Source organism: Colletotrichum higginsianum, assembly GCF_001672515.1.
Source record: "Colletotrichum higginsianum IMI 349063 chromosome 7 map unlocalized unitig_7, whole genome shotgun sequence".
Classification (NCBI taxonomy): Eukaryota; Fungi; Ascomycota; class Sordariomycetes; order Glomerellales; family Glomerellaceae; genus Colletotrichum; species Colletotrichum higginsianum.
Genome location: NW_017263917.1, coordinates 3514091 through 3538689, shown reverse-complemented (window position 1 = coordinate 3538689; position 24599 = coordinate 3514091). Strand labels below are relative to the sequence as shown.

The window sequence follows — 24599 nt, the reverse complement described above, 5'->3', positions numbered from 1 at the left end:
CCACGAGACAGAGCTGTTAACGGCCTTCTCCCATTGTGTTTTCCCCGCCCAAGATAACAATGCTTGGCGATTTGTTTTCGCAAAGGGCATCAAATTGGTTCGTGTGGTGTGCTTTAGCGATTCTGACGATGGTTGGATTTACACCAAACAAGCTCTGGTTGCGAATTTCGTCAGACTTTTTTTCTGCCTCGCTGGCTAGACACCTCGATACCGTGGGAGAGGGTAGTTGGAAAGATCGTTGGGTATGGCAAAGAACCGAATCCTTGTCAGCCAGGCCGCCTTACATCGGCTGGCGAGTGCTTTAAATCCGCTCCTCTCAAACGGACTTTACCAAGCTCGGTTTCTATTCAGTCGAAATTCTTGCAGAAACTGAACAGTGTTTGTAATCTTGATCTGGAGGGTAGGAAATAGACCCCTGAACTCCGATCTTGCTTCGTTTGTACATAGTCTCTATGTTCCAAATAATACCGAGATGGGTTAAAAAATGCCTCCCCCGACCGTTTTCGTTCCAAATCCGTGCAAAACGAGCGCTTGACGAGCGTTGATCGAAAATGTCGAGAATAAAAAAAGGAGTATGATGATAAGAAAGAAGAAAACGGGAAAACAAGTAAAAATGAACAGTAGAAATAGACCACATAAAGCCAAGACCGGAGCCAGCTCGTTCATCCTCTTTGCAGGGTGCTGCTCCGAGGGAAAAGGCCCGGCCTTTTCCTCATGCTACCCCTAAATAACCTGAAGAAAGAGTGTCCAACACCTTCGCCCGATATCAACAACCTATTCAGACTCTCCAGGCTTTCATCCCCTCGCCCCCAAGTCCATTCCTGGCCATGCCCAAAACTCAGTAGAGGGCTTTGCGTCTAAGTCTTGACAACTGCTCGAACCCACCGCCCAGTCTTCCAGCGAGCCAGGCTGTGACAAAATGTAAAGAAGAAAAGATAAATACACGATTCCACCGCTCGACCGAACCCCCCCCCCCCCCCCCCTCCCCGGTGGTATGCACAAGTGTGTAGACATTATGGTGCTTGAAGAACGGTTGGAGGATTGCGCGGCTGCACCTGCTCGGATATGTTGCGAGAACGACTGGTACAATAAATAGGGTTGAAGTAGCTGAAATAATTTGGTAAAAGATAAGTTGACGCAGCAAGAGAGAAGGAATTTCGGCAACGAAGACGGTGTCTAAAGTCCTTCTCCTTTTCTTGGTCAACACATTATCGTACAACGGGGTCCTATACCAGAACTTCGGCAGCTTGACTTGTGTGTGTCTGTTGGTCGGTGGACCATCGTGAGCAAAGCCAATCCGTAGCTCTTTTTGACGTGGCCCGACCGGGTTCGTTTCCGTGATGTTCGTAAACGGTCATGAGTTTGTTTGGCCTGGTGTTGTTGGTGATATATCAACAACCCCAAGTTGCGTGTATACAGCTTCTAGGGGGGGGGGGGGGGGGGGAGGCTTTCATAAAGGATCTTCCAATCCAACCCTCTCTCCCCCTTCACCACCTCCTCTAGATAATATTTGCAATGCTCAACCTGTCCTGGGGCCGGCCCTTTGTGCTCGCAGTCGGGCTGTCGTTGCTGCCCCCCTCGGCGGCCGTCATGATGCTGGGCAGCGTCGGCGTGCCCTCGGTCTTGATGCCGGCCGGCAGAGCGGACCACGTCGCGGACGTCGGCGTGGGCGTCGTCGTCGTCGTCGCGTTCCCGGTCGCCAGCCCTCGGACGGCCGCCTCGAGGCGCTCCCAGCCGCCCCAATCCTTGATCTCGTCCTCGCTGAGACCCGTCCGCTGCTCAACGCTGAACAGGCCGCTGCTGGCGCCGCCACCGCCGCCGCCGCCGCCTTGTGCCGTGATGATGGAGCCCGGAGAGGTCGGGGACAGGATGGCGGCGGCCTCGCGCTCGCCACCAGCCCAGATCCAGGCGGACTCAGGTGCCGCTTGCAGGTCGGCGCTGACATAGGCCAAGAGCTCCTCGTCCTGCAGGAGGGCATCCTGGAGCGTCGCCGGGCCCTGGCGGCCCTGGGACAGAGGAGCAGAAGGAGGAGGAGGCGGTGCGAAGGGCTTCGGGGGCGTCCCTCTGGCGGCGTAGGCGGCGTACTCGCCGCGTTTTGTGCCGAGAGCGGACACGAAGAAGGCGAGGAAGCGGCCGCAGGGAGTGGCAACGTCGCGTCTCCCGTCGATGGAGGCGAGGGTGCGCAGGCAAGTCGTGGCGTGGTCCCAGTAACCCGCCAGGAGGAGGAAGAGGGTGCAGCGGAAGGCGTGCGTGGTGAGGAGGGCGGTGGCGCCGTCGGCGAGGTTCGGGGCCGTGCGGGAAAGGAGCGAGGCCGTCTCGAGGGCCGTGTGCGTACACTGCTCCATGGCGGCGAGGCGAGCGTCGGGCGGGCAGTTGGGCGAGAGGTTATGGCGGTGTAAGACGAGGCGGGCGTGGAGTAGGTAGGCAAAGGGGGTCAGGAGGTGAGGAGATATCGGGCCCCTGCTGGAGGTGTCGCAGACGGAGGGAAAGGCTCGTAGGCAGGTGACGAAGTGCTGGTCAAAAGTGGCGAGCCTCGTGGGCACCACGAAGGGGGCGGCCAGCGTCTTGATGAGGGACGAGTAGGACCTGATGACGTTGATCAGGGCCAGGAGGGAGTGGTTCAGGGGCTCGCGGCCGGGGGGGACCATGATGCCGCCCTCGTGGATGTAGTGGTCGTCGACGCCGGCGGGCAGCGAGACGTCGCAGTCGGCGTCGTCGATTAGCACGGGGCGGCCCAGGTCGAGGGCCAGGCTCCGGTCGAGGATGTAGATGGTCCACCACACGCGGCGGCGCATCTCGCCCTCGACGACGGGCCACGGGCCGGACTCGGAGTACAGCCCGAGGTCCTGCCCGGCGCGGACGGCGGTGCCGAGCCACGTCCAGGCGGCGGACCGCTGGTTCATCTCGTTGAGGCACAGCGTGACGAGCACCAACGCGCGCACGTTGTCGAGCACGTAGTCGTTGTTCCAGGGGTCGATCATGCCCCGGGCGACCTCGAGCAGCTCGGCCGCCCGATAGGCCCGGTGAGTCGGGGGGTCCTGGCTGAAGAGGCTGCCGAGGGCGAGGGCCGCGAAGAAGGTCGACAGCCACGCCGGCTGCACCGACCTGGCGCTGCCGATCCGGTAGAGGTCGTCGACGCCCGTCTGGAACGTCGGCCAGTGGAGGATGGGGAACATGGTGTGGGCGGCGCCGTAGTACGCGTGGAGGAGCTGGTCCGTCGTCTGCCTCGGGGGCAAGTCGGGTCTCTGGGGGTCGAAGAGCGGCGTCGTCAACGACGGCTGGCGGTGGTACTGAGAGGGCGCTTTCCAGATGCCGCGGGAGAAGATGCGCATGTTGGACCTCGCCCGGGCCAGGTCGTGGATAGGGGCTGGCCGTTTCCTCCGCTTGGGATCGGAGCCGATCTCCGGCAGCTGGAGAAGGGGAAGCTGATCGAGGCCGAGACCGAGGCCGAGGCTTTCCGTGTCGATGTCCATGGCACCGCTGCCGCTGCCGCTGCTGCCGCCGCCGCCGCCACCGCCGTCCCTTTCCTGGAGCAGGCGCCTCATGTTGCTGTTGTCCCGTCTCAGGCGCTCCATCTGCTTCTCGAGATCCTGCACCTGCTTGATGGACGACATGCGCCGGTTCGTCTCCTTGGTGAACTGGCACTTGACGTTGCGGCTGGAGCACTCGGAGCAGCTGGTCGTCTCGGTGGCGTCGCACTTGACCTTTCTTTCGCGGCACGCGTCGCAGCTCGGATCCTTCCTCCTCTGCCGGTACGCCCTCTTCTGGGCCTGGGAGATGGGCGGCAGCGACGCCGTTGACGGGCCGGGCGTGCTCGCCACCGAGTCGGCTGAGGGTAGTGAGTCGCGGCCCATCATCGAGCCGGCCGTCACGGGCGTGTATGGCGTAAAGGCGTTCTGGTTCTGGTTCTGGTTCTGGTTGACCGGCGGTAGCGGAGGGGGGATGCCGATAGGCTGAGGGGGCGGCACCGCTGCTGTCCTCGACCCGGTGTTCATCAGCCCGCGCGGTATGTACTGGGCAGGTTGTCTGGGGGAGGTTGCCGAAGAGACGGACGACGAGTCGTACGACCTCGTTGAAGGGTTGGGAGATCGCGGATACGGGTTGTGCGACGACGCGGCCATGGTGGAGCAGCGCCGTTCGAGCGACCAGTACTCGCGCGGCTGGCTCAGAGGACTGTCCACAGGCTCCCCGAGATGGTGAAGGATGGGAGGACGTTGCTCAACAAACATACAGGCGGATGGACCAGAGCTCGGCGTGGTTTCGAGGTGTTTGCGATCAAGACTCCCAAAGAACGATCGTCGATTCCCTCGTATTCGGAGCACAACACCGGTCGTGGCCGTCAAGAGTCAAGAGAGAGAGAGAGATTAGAGTGAGAGAGGCACAGACAAAGAGATGTACAGAGAGAAGAAGTCCCCGTCCAGTCGTTATGTCCTTCTCTTTCTTGCGTATCCAGGCAATATGAGCTGGGCGATGATGAAACGAACCCCGTCGTGTTGCAGCAGCAGCAGGTTTCTGTGTGACTTGAATCACGCCTGGATATTTTCAATGTCCCCCGAGTGGCTTACGTTGTTTGCCCGAACTTTGCCGTTTTGACTGCAGGATGGCGGGGGGGAGAAGGGGAGAGACCTCGGCCGTGTTGCATCTAATGTCTTTCCCTTGGATGGGGGAGAAGCTGCTATTCCTGTTGCCAGACGGAAGTCTTGGGGTCTCTGTTGTTACGCAGCGCAGCCGGCTTGGTTAGCGAGAGATGCGATTTCGAACCCCGTCCAAGTGTTGGATGGATAGATGGATGGAGTGGCGGCCCGTTCTTGGTTATGCTAGCGGGAAAGCCAAACAACGCGGGAGCGAAACGGGGATGACGGAGGGCTGGCTGCCTTGTATAGATAAGGAACGGGGGCGTGTCGGGAGGCAGAGGGGGAAGAGAAAGAGAAAGAGGGAGAGAGGGAGGAAGGGAGAGAGGGAGAGAGTAGAGAACAAGCACGAGATGCAGGTCGTTGTTGGGCAGAAGACGGAAGGGAAATGTAAGAAACGAGCAAATCTGAGAGAGTTGTGGCTCTGCGGTCTGCGGGATGGTGGCAGAAGAAATGCGACAACTGCCACACACAACCGCAACAACCTAGCACGCGGCGTCTAGTGTACTGAGTGATAGACGGGGTGCAAAGTACAGTGGAAGCAGCGGGCAAGGAAGACTGGACCAGGGAAGAGGGCTCTTGGGGGACCCGTCCCCAAAGGCAAAGGCAAAGGCAAGGTATGGTGGTCTTGGGTTGTCATGTCACTCAACGGGATGCAATACTGCCGGGGGTTTTAGTGTGTAGTGACGATGGGGTTTGCGGTATGGTACGGGAACCGTCGAGGCATCGGGGGTCTGGATTCCGCCGGGGGGGGGGTTGCTTCCCTCTCCGCTCATGAGAAAGCAGAATCGGAAATATTATCTCTGGAGACTCGAAAGTGGAGGACGAGGAGGAGGACGAGGAGGGCGAGGAAGAAAGATGGAGGGCTAGGCAGCATCCCTGTCCATACGCTGGGCCACTAGGGCCCCAGGCAAAGCTGGATGGACGAACAGGGCTGTGGGAAGATGCTCATCAACCAAAGTAACTAACGTGTTTCGACCGGAGAGTGGGCGCTGTTGGGATGCCAGGGTCCTAGCCCAGGAGGCTAGTCACTCAGTGTATGTGTGTACATAGAGTGAGAAGGGAAGGGGAGGGGAGGAGGGGGACCCAGAGACCTCGGACAAGTCACCAGGAACCTCTCCTTATCCCTGCCCCATGATCCCTGTTCGACACCATGGATGGGTGGATGGCGAATCGGCAACAGCTTCAAGAATAAGGTCGCTGTGCCGCGACTCACTGGAGAGAGGGGGGGCAGGGAAGTGTGGTAATGGTCCTTCAAGCAGGGGTTTGTCGTGCGGATGCTAAAAGGACTGAAAGGAGGGCATGGCTCGACTTGCACATGAAGTAGTATCATCTCATCAAGCGTGTTATGAGCGGTAGGGGGGGGGGGGGGGGGGGTAAATCAAGCGGGAGATGCTGGTATAGGACCTCACTCCGAGTTACTACGCGGGTTGAGTCCCCCCCCTTTTTTTTTTCTTCTTTTCTTTCCCATCTGCGAAAGGGAAGAGAGTGGAAAGGAAGCTGTAGGCACATGTATACAACAATGTCTGCTCTTGCAGCGTTTAAACCAGGCGAGGATGGGAGAGTGAGTGAGAGAGTCAGAGAGAGAGAAAGAAAGAGGGTTGCATCAGCTTCGGGGGCCGGAGACATCCGCTGGGAACTTGGTGTGCGGAGAGTGGATGGATGGGCGCATTGTGTGTCCGTCGTTGGTTCGGTCGACCTTGCAGAGAGCACAGCTGCAGCCTCCGGACATGAAGCTTCTCCCTTTCTGCACTTGAATGCAGGAGGCCTGTCATCGTTGAAGCTGTTCTCTGAGAGAGAGCCCACGCCGGCATTCTTCCGGGCTGTAGTCCCAGACTTGACATGCTGGTGGTGGGCCGAGAAAGACGAGGAAGAGGAGGGGGGTGACTATTTTGGGACATGATGTGCATCCAGAATCCTTCCAACAGTCTTTGCAGCAACGTGCAGATGGATGGATGGATGGATGGCCCAACTGTGGTCCAGGTCGCTTCCATTTTCCTCTTTGTACCAAGTAGCGTTTACTCAGAAGTCCCGGGTTCGGTTGGAACACCGGGTTGGGTTGGAACCTGGCAGGGTGAATGAACAGCCGACAGACAAGCCGACCACGACTACAACCCCAGCGGACGTGCGCTTGATGAGAAGTAAGAGGAGAGGAAGAGGAGAGGAGAATGGGGACGACGACGAGGAAGAAGAAGAGGGGGTGTGAGCCACTAAGCCGTTCGTCGGGAGCTATCGAACAATGATCTCCTTTAGACTCTGGAGTTTCTGGACAGGACTAGCATGGCCCTGACCACGCACGCAACCGCGTTCCCGATCTCGTCACGAAAATCTGGCATAAGGTATAATGTCCGTGGCAATGCTAACCGGCGAGCCAGATGACAGAGGGGGGGGGGGGGGGGGGGGGGGGGGTGAGTGCCCCCCCCCCTAGCCTAGCCGGTGGCCGGCGCCCACTCAGGGCCGGGTAGAATGAGGCCGGGTTTTGATGATTTTGAGCGTTGCAAGATGAATCGATCGTGGAGGGGGGGGGAGGGCGAGGATGAGTGTGAGGGCGATTATCACGGCTTCAAATGACGCGAGTAGGAGAAATGAAACACGCTGATCAACGTACCTGACCCGAGACTTGACGACAGCCTTGTTTTTGTTGTTGTTATTGTTGTCGCACTTCTTCTGCCACCAGCAAAGATAGTCAAGAGACAATAACCCACAACAGCCAAGTGTTCTGGCCCACAGCGCGGCGTTCCAGTTCTGCAACGGCCAAGCACGTGTCGTATTGCTGAAGGCTGATGATGGCTACGGGCAGGGCAATAAGCATATCTCGGTGCTAGAACCGAGAACCCGACCGATGTCTTATCTCTCCGAGAGGTGTAGTGCACAAAGTATCGGTATGTACCACTGTGGACTGGACCTGGGACAGACGAGACCGTTGCTGGTTAGCGGTCTCGGACGCGTGAGCGTTGCGATGGATGGATAGGTCTTTCGAGTCCCTGTACAGAGTACCGACCTGCTGCTGACTGACTTATACTGAGCAACAAAGACAAAGGGCTAGGGTTGACGACGGGTGACCGATTCGAGGCTCCTCTCCGGGCTGTCGGCTTAGGTGGGGGGTGGATGGGGAGGGGTGAGAAGTGTGTGATGGGTGTCTTCGCAGGAGCGGGAATCTATCTGCACGTTGCCGCAAAGGAACACACCGGGGGCCACGCAACGGACGCCGTCTTCTTGCAAGGGTTCCCGACGAGCCTGTTGCTGGGTTTTCTTTGCTGCCAGGCCAGACAGAGACCGGTGGGAGGGCAGGGTGCGGAATGTGACGAGTTTGACAGGCTCCTCAGAAGCCGACTGAACCGCAGGGTATGAACGGGAGGACAGGAGAGAGAGAGAGAGAGAGAGATGGATAGTCTTTTTCGGCGTGGTGCTTGTAGTTTTCTGGGCTAGGACTGCGTGATCCAGGAGCGAGGGCGTAATCGCTGCTCGACGAAGGTTGGATCCTGTTTTCCTCTTTTTCCCTCTCAGGTGGTAGATCAGTTGCTTGGAGGGCCTTTGGTGTCGTCTCGACTGTTCGGACTCGAAGTGGCACTTGATGGGGCGAATCGCTGCAAGTTTCCCAGAGATGGGGCCGAGACGTTCGGGCCAGGGAAAACTCCCAAATGGGCGGACGGGCCGCTGTTAATGGCAATCGACTCGTGTCCTGGAGACTTTGCTTGTGAAATTCGACCTGTTGTTGTCCGGCCTGCTGGGGCTGAGGAGGAGCTGAGTTTCTGGGTATTCCTTGGCAACACCCCCAAAGGGGACTTGAAGGGTGACACGATTCAGAGCCCCGCACAGCACTGTCGATCGTTGACAGTGAGATGGGTATTAGGGGTTAGACGGGGGGAGCGTGAAGATGGTTTTTGATATGATGGATATGATATGATGGGCCTGTTAAGGTGGGCAACAGCAGCCGTGATGTCCCCTGCTCGACGAGTACGGAGGAGACGTAATCCGCCGCTGGGAAGCATCCGTCTATAGCTGGGGGATATATAATCTTCAGAGGAGGGCGGGGGGAGGCAAGGGGGCCATTTGCATACATACATACAGTGGTCAGGCTGATGGCAACAGTGGCTTGGAAAAAGAGAGACGCGGAGGTGGTCGAAGGGAAACAACACAATTCAAGAGGAAACAGGGACCAAGAGGCTCTGATGAGCGAACGCTCCTGTGGGAGAGCATAGGCGAAAGGGTATCAGAGCGGTCATGGTGTGTGTAAGGCGATCCCACACACATGCCTGCACACCCCTCGGACGGAACGGATCAGCGTTGCCCCAGGTAGATAATCAGAAAAAAGAGAATACAATACAGAGTACGAATAGAGTAGAAGGGGGGGGGGAAGACACCCTGCAACAACATGTGGGTGGATGAATGGATAAATTGGCTGGTGTAGTACCTGTAGAGCGACAGCGCTGGGTAGTCTGTCGTCCTGTCTTGTTCCCATCAGGAACAGATCAAACACACACGCACGCATCAAAGTGGTCTCAAGGTCAGAGACGACCGGACGGGTGCTAAGAATAAGCCACGGCTGGCGACCAACGTTCATCCTGCCGGCGCAAGTGACAAGTGGCAGGCGGAGGCTAGTGTCGACGACGATGGTTGTCCCGACCCCCCCGCAAGCAGAAAGCAAGTGCTTGCTTCGCAGGCTTGGGACGGATGCCGTCTGGGTGTATCCGTACTTGCTCAACGGCCTCTGGGGCAGGGGGGCGGGGAAGGGGCAAACAAACGGGCACTCGTCGATGTAAGACGTCGGAGACCGTCCGAAGTGTGCCTGTTACCGCTGGGACGCGTCAAGAGAGTTGTACGCTGCATGCCGGTCGGTCTACTGTACGGGACAGTTGACAGAAAGGGCAGCGGCACCTCTCCCCATGGCCTCTCCTGTCGGCGTGCAGCGCGTGGACGTCATGGGGCAGGCCTCGACGAGTCGACGAGGCTCGAAACGGCTATGGCACCCGCGGGGTGGTTCACCGGGCCCACATGCTTGGGAGATGTCGGGGCCGTGGGAGCAGAGAGAGCAAGGCGGCGGCGGTGGTGGTGCTAGGAGTTTGAGGAGGATGGACTCGAGTCAAGATGGGAATTGCATCGTCCAGGGCCAGGGTCCAGGGGGGAGGAGAGTCCTGTCGGTCCGTCCAACCACTCATTCTTCCCGTCTGTTCTCGGAGGGCGAGAAGAGAGTAAAAAAAAAAAAGAAAAAAACAAGGGTGGGGAATCGAGATGGGCAGGGTCCCGGGCAGGGGTGTGCGGTTTTGAGGGACAGCGACAGACAGACAGAGAGAGTGTGTTTGAGAGAGTAAGTGCGTGTCCTCGAGCAGGTAAAACAAGAGCCTGACTGTATGCTTTTCCCGCGATGGTGTTACAACTCATTGGTGGTGACATCTGTCTGTGTGCCGCTCATTCTGTTTCCTCTGTGTGTAAGAATAAAGACTCGAGACTCGAGTTAGCAGTCAAAGAAGGCGGACGAGCCAGAGATGGGATGAGACGGGAATTGGAACTTTGGGGAGGCCATCCTCCCCCCGGGCCGAGCAGCTTTCTGCGGGCAACGAGAGTCAGAGAAGGGGAGCGGAGGCAGGCACATGGCAGCATTGGTCCAGTGCCGCAGTGAGACATGATCGATTCTCTCGGGGGCTCGGATGCAAAAAATCACGAGTGGGCAACGCCTCAGCCGTTTGTCAACCGGGGGGGGGGATGGCGGCAAACCAAACGGGACTCCGCAGCGGCTTCGTCGAGTTCCGCCCGGATGTGATGTGCGTGGAGAAGAAGGGCCCAGGATGTATTAGTGTCAAGTGCATATCTCAGCGGGAGAGAGGATGGATCTCTCGGTGAATGGTGTGACTGGAGGTGGCCGAGACCGGCTTGGGGTAGCAACGTCCGCGAGTTGAAGCTTAATTTGTTTCTTTCTTTTCTGTCCTCCTTTTCGTGTCGTCGCTGAGTACGGCTTGACGGACGAATGGACGCATGAATGAGTCGATGGATGTGTGTCGTTGAACGAACAGTGATGGACGCCCCATGGCTTGCGGTGACGTGACAGCCCGACGCCACGGGGGAGAAATAAGCAAACCGCCAACGCCCTGCTTCCTCCAGCCAAGCACCAGGGCAAGCTCTAGTGTGTATTATCTTCGCCAATGGCAAGCCGTTGGAGCGAGAGGGAGGGAGAGGGGTATCGTGACAAGGACCAGGTATCACCGCCTCGTCTGGAGCTGTTGCACGGGAGGGTGTCGAGCCGTGGCACCATCGACGTGAAGCCTTGGAACCACGGCCGTCACGTCAGTTAGCGCACTGGGCGTGGTACTACCAGTCTGTCCGTCTCGCGGGATCAAGGGGTGGCGCGAGATAGTGCTCGGCTCAGTTGGACGACCGCCAGTACGGTCGATGGACGGGTAGACTTCAATTGGTTTTGGCCCCCCCCCCCCCCCCCCCCCCGCCTCCAAAAGCCGTGTTCAATCCGTCCATGGCAGTTTCAAGTGCGTCTCCAGCACGCTTCCTGTAGTGGTGCCTCTCGCGTCCCAGGATGAGGCGGCGCGTGAAAGAAGCATGTTTGCTCGCCAGTGTTCGTCTGAGAGGGGGTGAGAGCCAGAGCCAGGGCCAGAGCCAGCGTCAGAACCCGAATGTCCCGCATGTGCAGACGAGGCAAAGCGGAAGCCAAGCTCGTCCGACAGTCTGCCGGGGAGGTTCGCCTCGCCGGGCTGAGCTGGTTGTGAGCGTGTCCAGAATAGCAACGGAAGAGGAGACGAAGAAAAAAAAGAAGGGGGGGGGGATTTATTCGGTATCTGCTGGCTCTGATCAATCGGGCGAGATCGGGCCATTCCCAAACAAGAGACGGTTGACGAGAAGGCGGGACATGCTGGCAAGTGGGAGCGGTTGTGCGTGTGTGTTGGTAGACACCGTAGGCCTCGATCAGGGTTCATCGAAATCTTGAGCCTGCTCGGCTCTTATTCACGTCTTCTCAGATGCCCTGTTCTCTGAGTATGAGGAGAGTTTCCCGCCTGTTGGTTTGGACACGGTCGGTTAATACCCACGACATGCTTTCAGGGCGCCTTCGTAATCGGCTGGTTGTCGGCTCGAAGACAGGCGGCAAAGAGCAAAGGAGAAAGCAACACCCCCCAGTCGACAAAACCTTTGTTGATCCTTGTTGATCGAGCCAGAGTTTCGTTCTTGTTCTAGGTCCCAAGCGAAGGGAGTACCTGTACAAGTAGTGCTGAGAGGCTGGAGAGGGTTGTGTCGGTGGCAGATGGCGATGGTGGTGTGCCACCCACACCCAACTCGACAAGCTAGGAATAGCACGGGATACGCCGTGCCGGGAGTGGTGTCGACTGGTCCTTGGACCTTGGGAAGCTGGAATTGGGGAGGGGGTTGCAACCTGGCCGTGGGAACAGACCAAGAAAAACTATGTAGTCCAATCCTGCCTTTTCCTCCCCCCCCTAGTTCCCCCCTAGCTCCCCAGAAACGAGTCGGCATTTGGCCTGGTTGACAGACAAGGAGGCTTGCTGCGAGTGTGTGATGAAGATGGACAAGATCGGTGGCCCAATGACAGAACCCAGGCGGCCATAACGCAGCAGTGCACATTAGCCCGGATCCAGAACTGGTCCCGTCATGGTGGAAATTGTCCGACGCCGGCCGAGAAGTCACTCACACTGGCACTGACGGGCGAAGGCGGTTGTTGAGTTGGAGTCATGGGTTGGAGGCTTGAAGTGTTTTCTTGGAGACTTTGAGAAAAGATGTGTGGATGGGGCAAGGTGCCTCCACTATCAGTTGAGATTTGGAGTTGGTCCCACAGGGTATCAGTATCATCTCTCTGCCGGATCCGATCCATGCCCCGTTGTGGAAGGCTTCGGTGTTGGAGGACATTCTTACAATGTGATTCTTACCGACTCAACAACCTGTGAAGTCATTCGACTCGGTTTATCGGTGATGAGGGCGGCGGTCCAGCCGCAGAGTATACTGCATTCCCCAAGTAACGACCAGAGGCGTCCGGTGGCCGTGGCCGTGGCCGTGGCCTGTTGCTGTTCGAGATTGAGATTGACTGTGAGATCGGCGGTTGAGCTGGGTTCCAATGGAACTCGGCAGACGGCACTTGTTTAATGTCATGCGCCATATGCAACAGTAGGGGGGCAAGTAGAGTTTTGCTCGACCCAGAATACCTCGCCGAGTGTGATATGGTAGAGTCCGTGGCGCTTGTCCAACTCAGTGCAGTGCTCACTCACTTGTTCACTCACTCGTTTTATTCACTCACTCACTCACTCACTCGTTTTCTCCCTCACTCGCTTTCTCACCCGTTCGTTCTCGACTCCAAGTCTTTCCTCGCTTCGGCACGTATCTCCTGCATTACGTACACCCTTACGCCAGTCCGGAACAAGACTAGCGCTTCGGCCCTGGCAGGGAGATCCTCCGATGAACCTCCGTACCTTCACATCTCTGTCCCGACTGCCCCCTCGGACTCGCTCTTGGTTCCCCATCTTCATCGTTTGGCATCCTAGTTGCGGGTATCCTGATCCTCGACCTGGAACTTGCCGAGGACTCGCCTACAGAGTTGTTCGTTTCTGTCGCATTTTCGTTCATGGGCTCAACAATGGCTCCTCTCGCCGTTCCGGTTCTTAACCGGACCAAATGCAGTCTGCACCCGCCCTCTCTCACTCTCTCTCCCCACTGACTATCACGACCTTTCGGATTTCCGGACATGCGAGCTTGAGTACCGGTGCAGTTGTGTGAAAACCTGAAGAATAGACAGACAGATGGACAGGCAGGCAGGCAGGCAGACAGACGTTCGGTCCTCAACGGTTCACCTCGGGGCGAGTCGCTCGGCATCACCTCCAAGCCAATATAACTGCTACACGCATGCCGGCAAGCCATCCGAACCCTGAGCGCGAGGAGCTGTTGAGCTGCTGAGCGGCCATCTGCGGCCCACGACTATGGATACACAGCAAGCCTCGAAGCGCCCATTGTATCTTCGGCGCGTTGGTTCCTTGGCCCGGTAAACTTCCCAGTTGAGGCCGGGATCTGCGCTGGCGACTCAGGGCTGTGCATAACTCATCCGTCGCATCTGGTCTGTCCCCGTCGTCCCAGCTGGCGCGTCATCTTCTTCACATTGCCGGCAGATCAAAGGTCGCAGTTTCTTGCTGACGACACGGCACCGACGCGGCGGGTGGTGCCTTACGAGACCGTCTGATTGCACCTGATCTTCATGACCGAGTCAAAACGCATGTCGATAGCCGTGCCAGCCACTCCTTCAATGCCCACCCGATTCTTGGCCGATTTGCAACATACGGAGCTATTTGTCTGTTTTTCCCAATTACCTGGCTTGCCGGAGCCAACACAAACCGCCCGCCTGGTCTTGGTCACGGCAAAGCGAACTGCCGATTGCCACATTCACGGCCCATCCGGCTGGCTAGGGATCGTCGGCGGGCAGCTCTACACTACGCTAGCTAGCCCTGAACGGCACCGTCAAACTACGTACGGATACTATGTTCTGCTACGGATTGCTGCCCACCACATGAGATGACACCGCCAGCCAGAGCTTCCCTTCCGTGTTCTGCAGCCTGAGGTCACTCGCCCTGCTTCTGGCTTTTAGCTTCTGCCGATCCAGGAGCCGTCGGCCCCACGCCGCCGAATCATTCTTTGCCCCCGATATCCGTCTTCTCGGAGCGAGCGTTGGAAAGCCCTCTTTGTAGAACACAAGCGCGACACGCGCCTTTCCGAAGCGGAAGCGGGCTCGCTCGGTGGAACGCGCTGAGCTGCATACCCAGACTATCGAGAGGTGCCAGGCCGAGTCTCCAACAAAAAGTGGCCATACTGCATACTCATCCCGTTGGGGTCCCTGTCTACGTACGAACCCCTTCCCTTTGCCGAGACAGGCCGGCCGTGGAGCGCGTGCAGTAGCATCAGTACTACAGCACGCTGTACGAAGTACCTGTCTGGTACTCGGCGCTCAGCATATTGGGGGGGGGGCAGGGGTTCCTCCAGCCGGGGAATTTGATGACGACCGCCTCCTGGACTAGTGGCAGTGCTACCGATCCCGCAGATTGACAAGTTCGTGCCCACTTGGGGGGGGGGGGGGGGGGGGTGGTGGTGGTGCCGGACTGCCAGTGGTTTCCGTCTCCATGACTTCTGATCAGTCGGCATCATCCGGATGTCGCAAAATGCTCATGAGGCCGAATGGAGCCCACGAGGTGGTCCCATTGAAAACCAACTTTCGCTCGGCTTGCCACGAGTCCATCGCTATGCAATTTCCCCGAATCATGTCCCACAAGCTCCGTTTCTAACTTCCCTGGCGGAGAAGACGCACAGATGCCACTCTACCAGGGGAAACACCGCCCGCCCAGGGGCGGGGGGAGGGGGGCAATGTAGGAATATCCGTACATCACCCGAGATTCGTACTCTGTACAGAGTACGGATGCTCACGACGGATACAGATACATACGACACCACACGACTTGCACTAGCGCATCGGATGACAGGGCCAACGGATGGATGGCCAGGCCTGGCCTCGAACCGTTGACAGCGAACGTGCGAACCCAGACAAACCCGCAGTCCACACGTCCACACACTCCAGCGCCATGGCGATGTCGCTCCGAGCATGCATGCCCTGGAGGGCAGTCTCCTGACGTTTGAAAAGCAGGCAAGATGCTCCTGTCGCCCATCTGCTGTCATGGCCGTCTCGGCCAGATGCCCGGGGAAACACTTTGCAACGGCGGAGCTCCCGCCTCTGTACGACACACTAGCCAAGTCTTTCCAGGGCTTTCTCAATCTCGACGTTCTCCAGGGACCTCTGGTCAATCCCAACTCGGCGTGGCAAGCACGGATCAGTGCACCCTAGAGCCCACCTTTGATATCGAGGTGAGGTGGGCATTATGAGAAGGTCTGCACTGCCGCGACAAGTGGAAGAGGCTCGCGTCACGTCACGAGGCAGACCGCACATCCGTTCGGTTCGAGCCCCGAGACGATCGGATTGGTAGTCTTTGCATATGAATGCATATGATAGCCTCGGACGGGTCGACCAGCCGGACTACCAGCCGGTGGCCCCTCCCCTCCCCTCCCATCCCCTCGCTGCCGATGGGCCGAAATTTGCTCCGACAAGCTCGCCAGGTCTCCCACGTCCCAGTTGTCCACGGTCTCTTTTCCCCGAACATCTCCCAGACAGAGCCACGCGCTTGGCGTAGCATCGGTCCCGTCGCGGCAAAACAACCCTACGGACGGACGGACGGACTGGCTGGTTAGTTTTGATTGCTTGCTTGCTTTCCTAGTCTGCTTGCTTGCCTGCCATGCCTTTTCTGCCCAAGTAAACTTCTCTACCGTCGACATCAATAAATGCATCGTAGCACATGAGTAATCGTACTCTGCTCGGTCTGTCAGCCGAGAACTCACACGCGACCAATGGCACAGACGACAGGCCCTCAAGAGGCGTGAGACGGCGTCTACCCATCATCTTGATCGCGCAAGGTTTGATCTCGCGAACCGCATCTTCCCGCCCTGGAACGCTCCCATGCCCCATGCCCCATGTCCCATGTCCGCTTTCCACTGTCCACTGTCGTGCGCGTGCCGACTGTCGAAAACACGTCAATCGCCTCCGAGCGCTCCATAAAACCCTGTCCCTGTCGGGATTCTCAACAGAGTCGACCGACATGAGCTCCTGCAGCCCGCAGTACACTATTGCACAGGCCCTACATCGTACACATACGATGTACCGAACGAGCTATGAGATGAGGGGCCGGGGGTGGGACGATGGACTGTCAACAGAGTACATCGTACATATGATAGGAGGACAAAGTTAGCGTTGCCCGCGGCCGCTGCTGGGAAAACTCTAGCTGCAGGAGACGATCTCTGCCCCCCCCCCTCCCGCGCGGCCTTTTCGACAGGAGCTTACTTCGCCAACGACCCGGGGATGCGACCCATCATTACTAGTATACTGTAAGTACACTACCACCATGCCATGCTGCAGCATCCCACTTCCCGAGGATCATGCATTCGGCGAGTTGGCGTGCAAGGCCCTGGACGTTTCCTCCGTGCGCCATGGCGCACAACGGCCTGCGAATTCCAGGCGTGCTGGCCCGCTCCTTCGACTGTCTGTCATGGCTGCTTACAATTGTGGTGTGTGGTGTGGTGTGTTGTGGTGTGGCGGTGGCGGCGGCGATGGTAGTTAGTTGTGGTGGTGGTGGTGGTGGTGGTGTACATGCACCCACAATCGCCATCAAACTTGCAACTAACTGCCTGGAACTTTGGGTCAAGCAACATGATAGACTTCGTCAGTCCAATAGTCCTACACCGCACACCGAGGGGGCTACCTCCCTTGTCGGGACTGGGCTGGGTCGACGGTACTATCGCGATCCGGCGAGACGACAAGACGACAAGCGATTCCACCGTTCGGAAAAGTAGCGGGATTTCTACTTGATCCTGCACCCTTGGTCCACGGCATCTACCGCCTGTCTACTGCAATCTCACAAACCCGGGTCCAATATTCCGATCCACGGTGGAACATGTGTTGTTGCGTGGTGGAAATCGCAGATCAGCGGGTAGCACATGGACAACGGCCCGGCTGGCGCTGCGGTACTGCGGCGATGCGGTGCTACGTACGAGAAGCACGGATATGTATCGCGCAATATCTGTACAGGACCTCTGACCTCTGATTCTACAGGTAAGCAGCGGAACGGGGAACGGTAAAGGGTGTTCAGTTCACGACTCGTTGCGTTCCCGGCCGGCGCGGTCGTTTTGCAGCAATGTAACATGACCCCCGAGTCGTGCGGCGAGCTCACCAACAGAAGGGGCTGGCCGTTGATTCCGTTGTAGGTCGGAGGGCCGGTCACTCGACCAGGGCCGCTGTGGCTGCGCATCCCTCCCCCACAGGAGAGAGGGGGAAGGGAAGGGGAGACGAGACATGACGATGCCGCGAGAGGTTGCGACATGATGGGCAATCTTATCAGGGACCCCAGAACAAGCAAGGACCACGGGGGGGACCGGCTGGAGACGATGGAGTTGCTGACGTTGTCGCTGGTCTGCATTCGTCCGCGCCGCCGTGCTGGGTGAGTCGCGATATTACATAGTAACCCCCATCATCATCCTCCGCCTCCCCCCCTCCCTTCCCTCCACCCCCTACTCCCCTTCAAGTACCAAGGACCAAGGACCAAGGACCGACAACAACGGGCTCTTGGGTCACGGGCGCCGCACGCCGCAGATTAAGAGCATCAGCTATAGCCAGGACGTTTATCCCAAAGGGGATGTGGAGACCGAAGCAGCATCTGATGACAACCGAATGCCGAATCGGCGGATGGAAGCGATCGGCTCCGTACTTTGTACTCTGGCTTGATTTGTATGTACCCGTAATGTACCTGTACTGTACTGTACCGCGTGCAGAGTCACTTACTTCACTTTCCTGCACACTGGACGGATATTAATAGCGAAACTTGCAAAACTCTGGACTGTGCGTTTTACCCGTCTCCAAGTTCGTCTCGGTTGGACGGCCTGAACTTGTCTCTTCCCGCCCTCTCCAGGCTCTCTCTCTATATCAGAGTTTCCAACCCAGACAGGGAGACACCCCCACGCTCTTGTCAAAGCCGCACACCCACCGACTTGGACCGCAAACCTGACCTGGGCGATGCTGGCTCGATTGGCGCTCCCTGTGCAAAGGCTGGCTCGAGCACCCGAGCACGCGAGGAGGCCGTGCAATGAAAAACGGTCGCCGGACCCATGTGGGTGGGCATGGTATGTGTCTTGCCAGCTAGTTTGCTCCGTGTATATGTGCCTGTCTGCCGGGTTCCATCCGTGAAACCAATCTGCGTTCGGTGGTATCCAGTCCGGGGCTATAACAACTGGATGATAACCGAGAAGGTCTTTCTCTCTCTCTCTCTCTCTCTCTCTCTCTCTGTCTCTGTCTCTGTCTCCTTGTCAGCAACCCGACACCGTTCACTGTCACCGGCCACTGGTCGTCGGACGGGGTACTGTCCAAAGTGGCACATGCTCCGGCCTCCATCCCCCAAGCTTGCATCCTCCTCCCCTCCCCTTGAACAAGCGAAACGGACCATGTGCAGCACGGGTTACACTGCACCATCGACTGCACTCTAGACCTCGAGGAGGGTGCCATTCGGTATTTCCGCCGGGATGGGAACAGCTCCTGGGTACAGTAGGCGTGATCAGCAGCAAACGCCAAAAACCGGCCCAGGTTGGATGCAGGTGGTGCGCGCCGTGGTGTGCAAACCCCGCAAATATACACATTCTCCTCCTCGTCACTTGTAGAGAGGGAAGGGGAAAAAAGAAAGAAGACCTGCTTCGGTTTTCCCCTCTGGCCGACCTGGCTCGAGATACTACTAGCTGGCTGGCTGGGCATGCGCCCCTCTCGGAACTGGAGGATTGTGCCCATGTGACGCAAGCTGCAACGGCAAACGGACACAGGGACGGACGGGCACTGGCAATATCGCATCGCATCGCATCGCATCGCATAGTTTAAATTTCGCTGCGGAACAAGACAAGGCCGGGCGTTATGCAGTGTGACCAAAGCTGCCCTCGAGTCCGGCCTACTGCAACCTACCATCCCTCCCCCCCCCCTCTCTATACAGTATCTTTCTTTCTCTACGAGACATTTTGGCCCGCAATACTGGACAAGGAGGAAGACGAAGACGACTTCGGTGCCACTGGTCATGGGACTAGATCCAGCCAGAAGCTTACGGAGAAGGAGCTGGTAACTAAAACTTGGGTCCCTTCGGACGGCAGTCATTCGCAATGGGCGGTCAGCAAGCCAAATGAAACGGCGAGGTCCAAAGAGACGGCCCCCCTTTCCCCTTGCTAGCTTGCATGAAACTGGGCCCGGCTGTTCTGACGAATCCCACATTTCCGTCAGCGGGAAAAGGGGGACTTTAAGGGTACATAACATGATGTTTACATGGATAGGAACATCAGAGGCGGACAGGAGTAGCAGAAGAACGGTCCTCAACTTTACCCACAGACTGTGTCGGTGTCGACATCAGGGTACGGAGTCCACTTACAGACCACAGCGGAAAGGGCGTCGAGAAGGAAGCTTGAATCCTGGGTTGCCCGCGGGTTCGTCATCCCCCCCCCCTCTTCCCTCGTCGATCTTGGAACAAGAAAGGCTCACGGCCGCGTCCCAAGACTTGGGATAAGGTACGACGATGGAAAGTCTGTGACATGTAGACGCGGCCCGGTTGGTTGCCCGCTTCAAATCGACAGAAATAGAACACCAGAGAGGGCTCGACGACTGGTGATGGGTGGATGGATGGACGAGCACAAACAAGCCTCTGGACGCACACGGAAACAGCCATGACAAGCTTAAACGAAGGGACGGAGAGAGGGGGGGGCGAACATGACCTGTCCGGCCTTTGCACGCGGTGGCTGCGGGCTATTTCCCATCGATAAGCTTTTTGTGCAACGTCTGGCGGGCAGAGACGTGGAGGAGGGCCTCTTCTGGACCACTACGAAGAGATCGGTGGTTGCGACAGCTCATGTTCCAGATGCCATGGGGCACTGGCCGACCGCCCGTGCCAGCAGCATGGACGGAGAGAGCGGTTTGGTTTGGCAGCAGTCGGAGCATATCTAGGGGGCCAAGAGACCGGTCGACCACCGTTTACCCCCCTTGGCGGGGGGGAGGGGGGGGAGGGGGGGGGCCTTCAGACCAGGAACGGTTCCTTGGCTCGACGGGACGGGTTCGGGGCAAGAACCCGAGAGGGCACGTTCGGCCGTTCCGTCATCAAACATTAAGGGTCGTGAGAGACGAACTAGAGGGAGAGAGGGAGAGAGAGAGAGTGTGTGTGTGTGAGTGTGTGTTTGTTGTGTATATCCAGGACTTGGGAATGGTATCGTATGCTCTCAATCCTGACGCTGGCGAGCGTCGAGAGAGAGAAAAACACACATTACCGTTCAGCATTGCTATTTACTAGGTGGTGTAAGTGTAGACTCGACTGCACTGCCCGGCGCCCCCCCATCGACGAGACGACCGATCGGACGGCCGAAACGACCCCGGTCGCCTGCGGCTTTTTCTCCCGTCCTTCATCCCTGGTCCGTGATGTACCCGTACTTACATCAACTACTCAGTGCGCACCGCCGCCCTCCGCAGTGTCAGGTGCATTCAGTTGCAGTCAAAACACTTGGTGGGATCTATGTTCAGTTCGTCGCTCTTTTGACTCTCGCCTGGGGGGGCACTGATGCCGGCTCTGAGATGACCCCTTTCGGTGACAGGGACCTCGTTGATTGAGGTCTCGATCAAGCCTCGTCCGCGCATCTCGGTGAAATGTTGGGGGGGGGGGGGGGGGGGGGGGGGGGGCGGGTAGCGATCTCCTGGTACATCGTACATGAATCTTGCGCGACAGGAAGCGGGAAGCAAACCCCTTTCTTCTGGTGGTACACGCCATTGACGAAAGAAGGGAGGGTGTTACAGTCTTCAAGGCTCGTCACCTGTGGACAACGAAAAAAAATCAAACCGACAGAGAGAGAGAGAGAGAGAGACAAGAGCCAATGGGGAATTGGCCAGTAGACTGTAGTGTAATCGGGTACGCGAACCAGTCTTACAGGAGACACGAGCCGCTGAAGAAGCTGGCTGAAGACATTGAAGGAGGCCAACTCTAATGATGATGTCAGCGCTGTGTGGTATGAGACAACTGGGACTAGCTGCCGCCAGGTTTGGGGCGTAGTTACGGCTGCTGTCGTTGTCGGGTCTCACTCAACATTGTGTATGAACGTTATCTCTTCGTCTGATTTTCCGAAGAGGAGGATGCCGGTTTCCACGGGCATACATTCTGCCTGTTGTCGTCTGCCCTCCTCCCGACGTCGAGGGCCCGAAAAGAGGAGAAGAGAGGGTGGGATCAACGAGACTGTCTCATCGGCCAAATGTTGACTAGCCAGCCCTCCCGGTGCGTGCTCGCTCTCCGATCGCAAGCGAACTTTAGACTCGCAGAGCTTGTTTCGTCATAAGAGGGATCACTTCATCCAATGCCCCCCCCCCCCCCCCCCCCCCCCTTCCCCCACGGCAGATGCTACATACCAATCCTTAGCCCGCTTCAACATGGATATGTCAAACCATCCTGTCGTTCGACGGCTGCGTTGGTCGTGCGTTTAATGCCGCAGGGCGTCGCGGGGTGGGTTGCCAAAAAAAGAAAAAAAAAAAAGTGAGAAGAACGAACGGCAAAGTGAAAAACTGGGACGGTTGAAAGACAGTTTTGGGGCGGGCTTAATCAGGACCAGGGGAACCCTATCATGAGCATCGGTCTCGCAACATGGTGTTTCTTGGTTGTACACCGCACATTACCCCATCGTAAGAACTCTGTACACCGTATGCTTTGGGGGTGTTTCGTTTCTCCGGACCTGATTCATCATGGCAGCCAACCGCCTTATGAGTCTGACAAGATAGATGCCTTGTCGGGGAGGACTCACTGTCCCTTCAAGGAGGAGGTGTTGCCAGAACCGCAAAACGAGCCGGACGTTAGGTTAGTGCTGCCCCAAACGCTGCTCACTTCGCCGTGTTCCGCCGCCAGACTAGGAACGGCGTTCGCCGACACCACACGAGATGGCGGACCGATAACGTAACCAGCCGGTCCGAAGAACAGACAGACAGACTTCTGACTTTTTGTTCTCAAACCCCCCAAAAATAGCCTGTGAATCGGAATCCAACGGCAGGACTCGAAAAGGTTAACAGGCAAACTTTCTGGTGGCAGATACACATCGTACATTTACCAAGCCGTGCGTTCGTCTCCCAGACTTCTAGAAGTTTGTTTCGTGAACGAGGGGAGGGCAGAAAGGCAACATCAACAACGACGGGGGACTTGGGCAGACTTTGGCGGGTGAAACATCTCTGTCTGCACCTACATCGTCGTCACGCTCCATCTCGCATATTCACATCCTATCTCTCTCGTCCTTGGCTGGAGTCAGTCATAGTCTGCCTCCCCCACAACAGGTTCCTAAACCTCCTCGTCGGGAAGCTCAACCTTGAATACTCGGACAGCACGCACACACACACATACACACATACACAAACACACACGCATGCGCACGCACGTACCTTCTTTCAACGCTTACACGCTCCATTTCTCTCACACACACACACACACACACACACACACACACACAAAGTCACAGCCAACCAGACGCCCGGCATGTGCAAGGACGTCCTCCACGATCTGCTGGTCGATCTGCCCAAGTGCGAGCATCACATCCACATCGAGGGCTCCCTCGCGCCCGAGCTGCTGTTCCGCCTCGCCGCGCAGAACGACATCCCCCTGCCCGCCGACAGGGATCCAGCCTTCGCCGGCGTCGAGGCGCTGTACGAGCGCTACCGCAACTTCACCTCGCTCGACGACTTCCTGCACTACTACTTCATCGGCTTCTCCGTGCTGCTGACCGCCGCCGACTTCGAGGAGCTGGGGTACGCCTACTTCGCCAAGGCGCACGCCCAGAACGTCCGCCACGCCGAGGTCTTCTTCGACCCCCAGGCCCACACGGCCCGCGGCGTCGCCTACGGCACCGTCGTCGACGGCCTGCGCCGCGCCCGCCGCCGCGCCGAGGCCGACTTCGGCATGACGGTCGAGTACATCGTCTGCCTGCTGCGCCACTGCCCCGTCGACGACGCCATGCGCATGTTCCTCGAGGCCCGCGACGCCGGCCACTTCCGGGACGGCACCATCGCCGGCCTCGGCATGTCGAGCAGCGAGGCGCCCTACCCGCCCGCCATGTTCCGCCCCGTCTACGACGCCGCCCGGGACTCCGGCATCCGGCGCACGGCGCACGTCGGCGAGGAGGGGCCCGCCGCCTTCGTCGTCTCGGCGCTCGACGACCTCGACGTCGAGCGCGTCGACCACGGGCGGCGCGCGGCCGAGGACGACGCGCTGCTGACGAGGCTGGCCGCGCGCAAGACGCTGCTGAGCCTGTGCCCCGTGTCCAACGTCGTGCTGCGGGGCGTGCGCGAGATGCGCGAGATGCCCATCCGGACCTTCCTCGACCGCGGCGTGCGCTTCAGCATCAACAGCGACGACCCGGCCTACTTTGGCGGCTACATCCTCGAGAACTACTGCGCCGTGCAGGAGGCCTTCGGCCTGAGCGTCGACGAGTGGCGGGGCATCGCGACGGGCGCCGTCGAGGGGAGCTGGTGCTCCGCCGCCCGGAAGGAGGAGCTGGTCAAGGAGGTCGAGGCCGTCGTCGCCAGGCACCGGGGGCTGTTGGCGACGACGACGGCGGCCTAGGGTCGGTTGTCGAGAGGCGGCCGCTCAAGCTCGAGGCTTGTTGAGCATGTTTCGGGACGGGGGTTTTGTTGTTTGACGATGGGGGCGTTTAGAGTTTGTCTCGCGGGGGGCTCTGCGAGTTGTGTCGCGATTCACACAAGGCTTCTTTTCTCGGCCGACCATTGGCGTCGTGTCAAGACGCCTGTCTGTTCGGGGGGGAATCTGAGCGAGGCCTTCGGTGTTTAAACCCCCTTAGCTACGATTCGTTCAGAACCTGTCGGTTTGGGGACAAAAAAGGGGGCATAGGCAAAGGCAAAGGCAAAGGCAAAAGGCGGTGGGGAGTTGCGGGAAGAGGATAGATACTCTGGAGGTCTGGCTGTCCAAGGGGAATGCCCGGAGATAATTTCCAGTGACGGACTTTGAAGCCGAAAGAACCATTGACTTTCCGGCAGTATCACGGCGGCTTGTGTCATGCAGAAAGACAGTGAGTATATGGCACACTGCGAGCAGAGTCCCCGGGGTGTACAGTCAGTTTATCCCTCTCTTCGCTGTTGTCTTCAGCCTTTATACTGTGTCTCGAGTTTGAAGAGACTCTAAGAATAAATTCTCTCCAAAACCGGGACATGACGTTCCAGGCAGGAGTGTGCACGTTTGACAACCAACTGTCCCGGTGCCATATGCCCAGACAGTGAAGCAGCTTGAAGAGGACGGGTCTCTACGTGTTATCCGGTAAGGAACGAGTGTACATCACAGTGGGCTACACCATTGTGACTCGCAGCATGCCGAGGGGCAGGGTCTCGCGTCA

The 24599-nt window shown here is 58.1% G+C and overlaps 3 protein-coding genes across 3 annotated transcripts; 2 read left to right on the top strand and 1 right to left on the bottom strand.

Annotated features, from left to right (window-relative positions):
- Nucleotides 1-1499: 1499 nt before the first annotated feature.
- CH63R_10764 (fungal specific transcription factor domain-containing protein) lies at nucleotides 1500-4121 on the bottom strand (the record flags this gene model as incomplete). Its single annotated transcript, XM_018305738.1, has 1 exon — nucleotides 1500-4121. The coding sequence occupies one exon, from the start codon at nucleotides 4119-4121 to the stop codon at nucleotides 1500-1502; it is 2622 nt and encodes an 873-aa protein (XP_018155162.1).
- A 13422-nt stretch (nucleotides 4122-17543) lies between these two features.
- Nucleotides 17544-17943, top strand: CH63R_10763 (uncharacterized protein; the record flags this gene model as incomplete). Its single annotated transcript, XM_018305737.1, has 2 exons — nucleotides 17544-17659; nucleotides 17745-17943. The coding sequence occupies 2 exons, from the start codon at nucleotides 17544-17546 to the stop codon at nucleotides 17941-17943; spliced, it is 315 nt and encodes a 104-aa protein (XP_018155161.1).
- Nucleotides 17944-22732: 4789 nt separating this feature from the next.
- Nucleotides 22733-23815, top strand: CH63R_10762 (Adenine deaminase; the record flags this gene model as incomplete). The annotated part of the gene is made up of 2 exons (XM_018305736.1): nucleotides 22733-22966; nucleotides 23660-23815. The coding sequence occupies 2 exons, from the start codon at nucleotides 22733-22735 to the stop codon at nucleotides 23813-23815; spliced, it is 390 nt and encodes a 129-aa protein (XP_018155160.1).
- Between the last annotated feature and the right edge of the window lie 784 nt (nucleotides 23816-24599).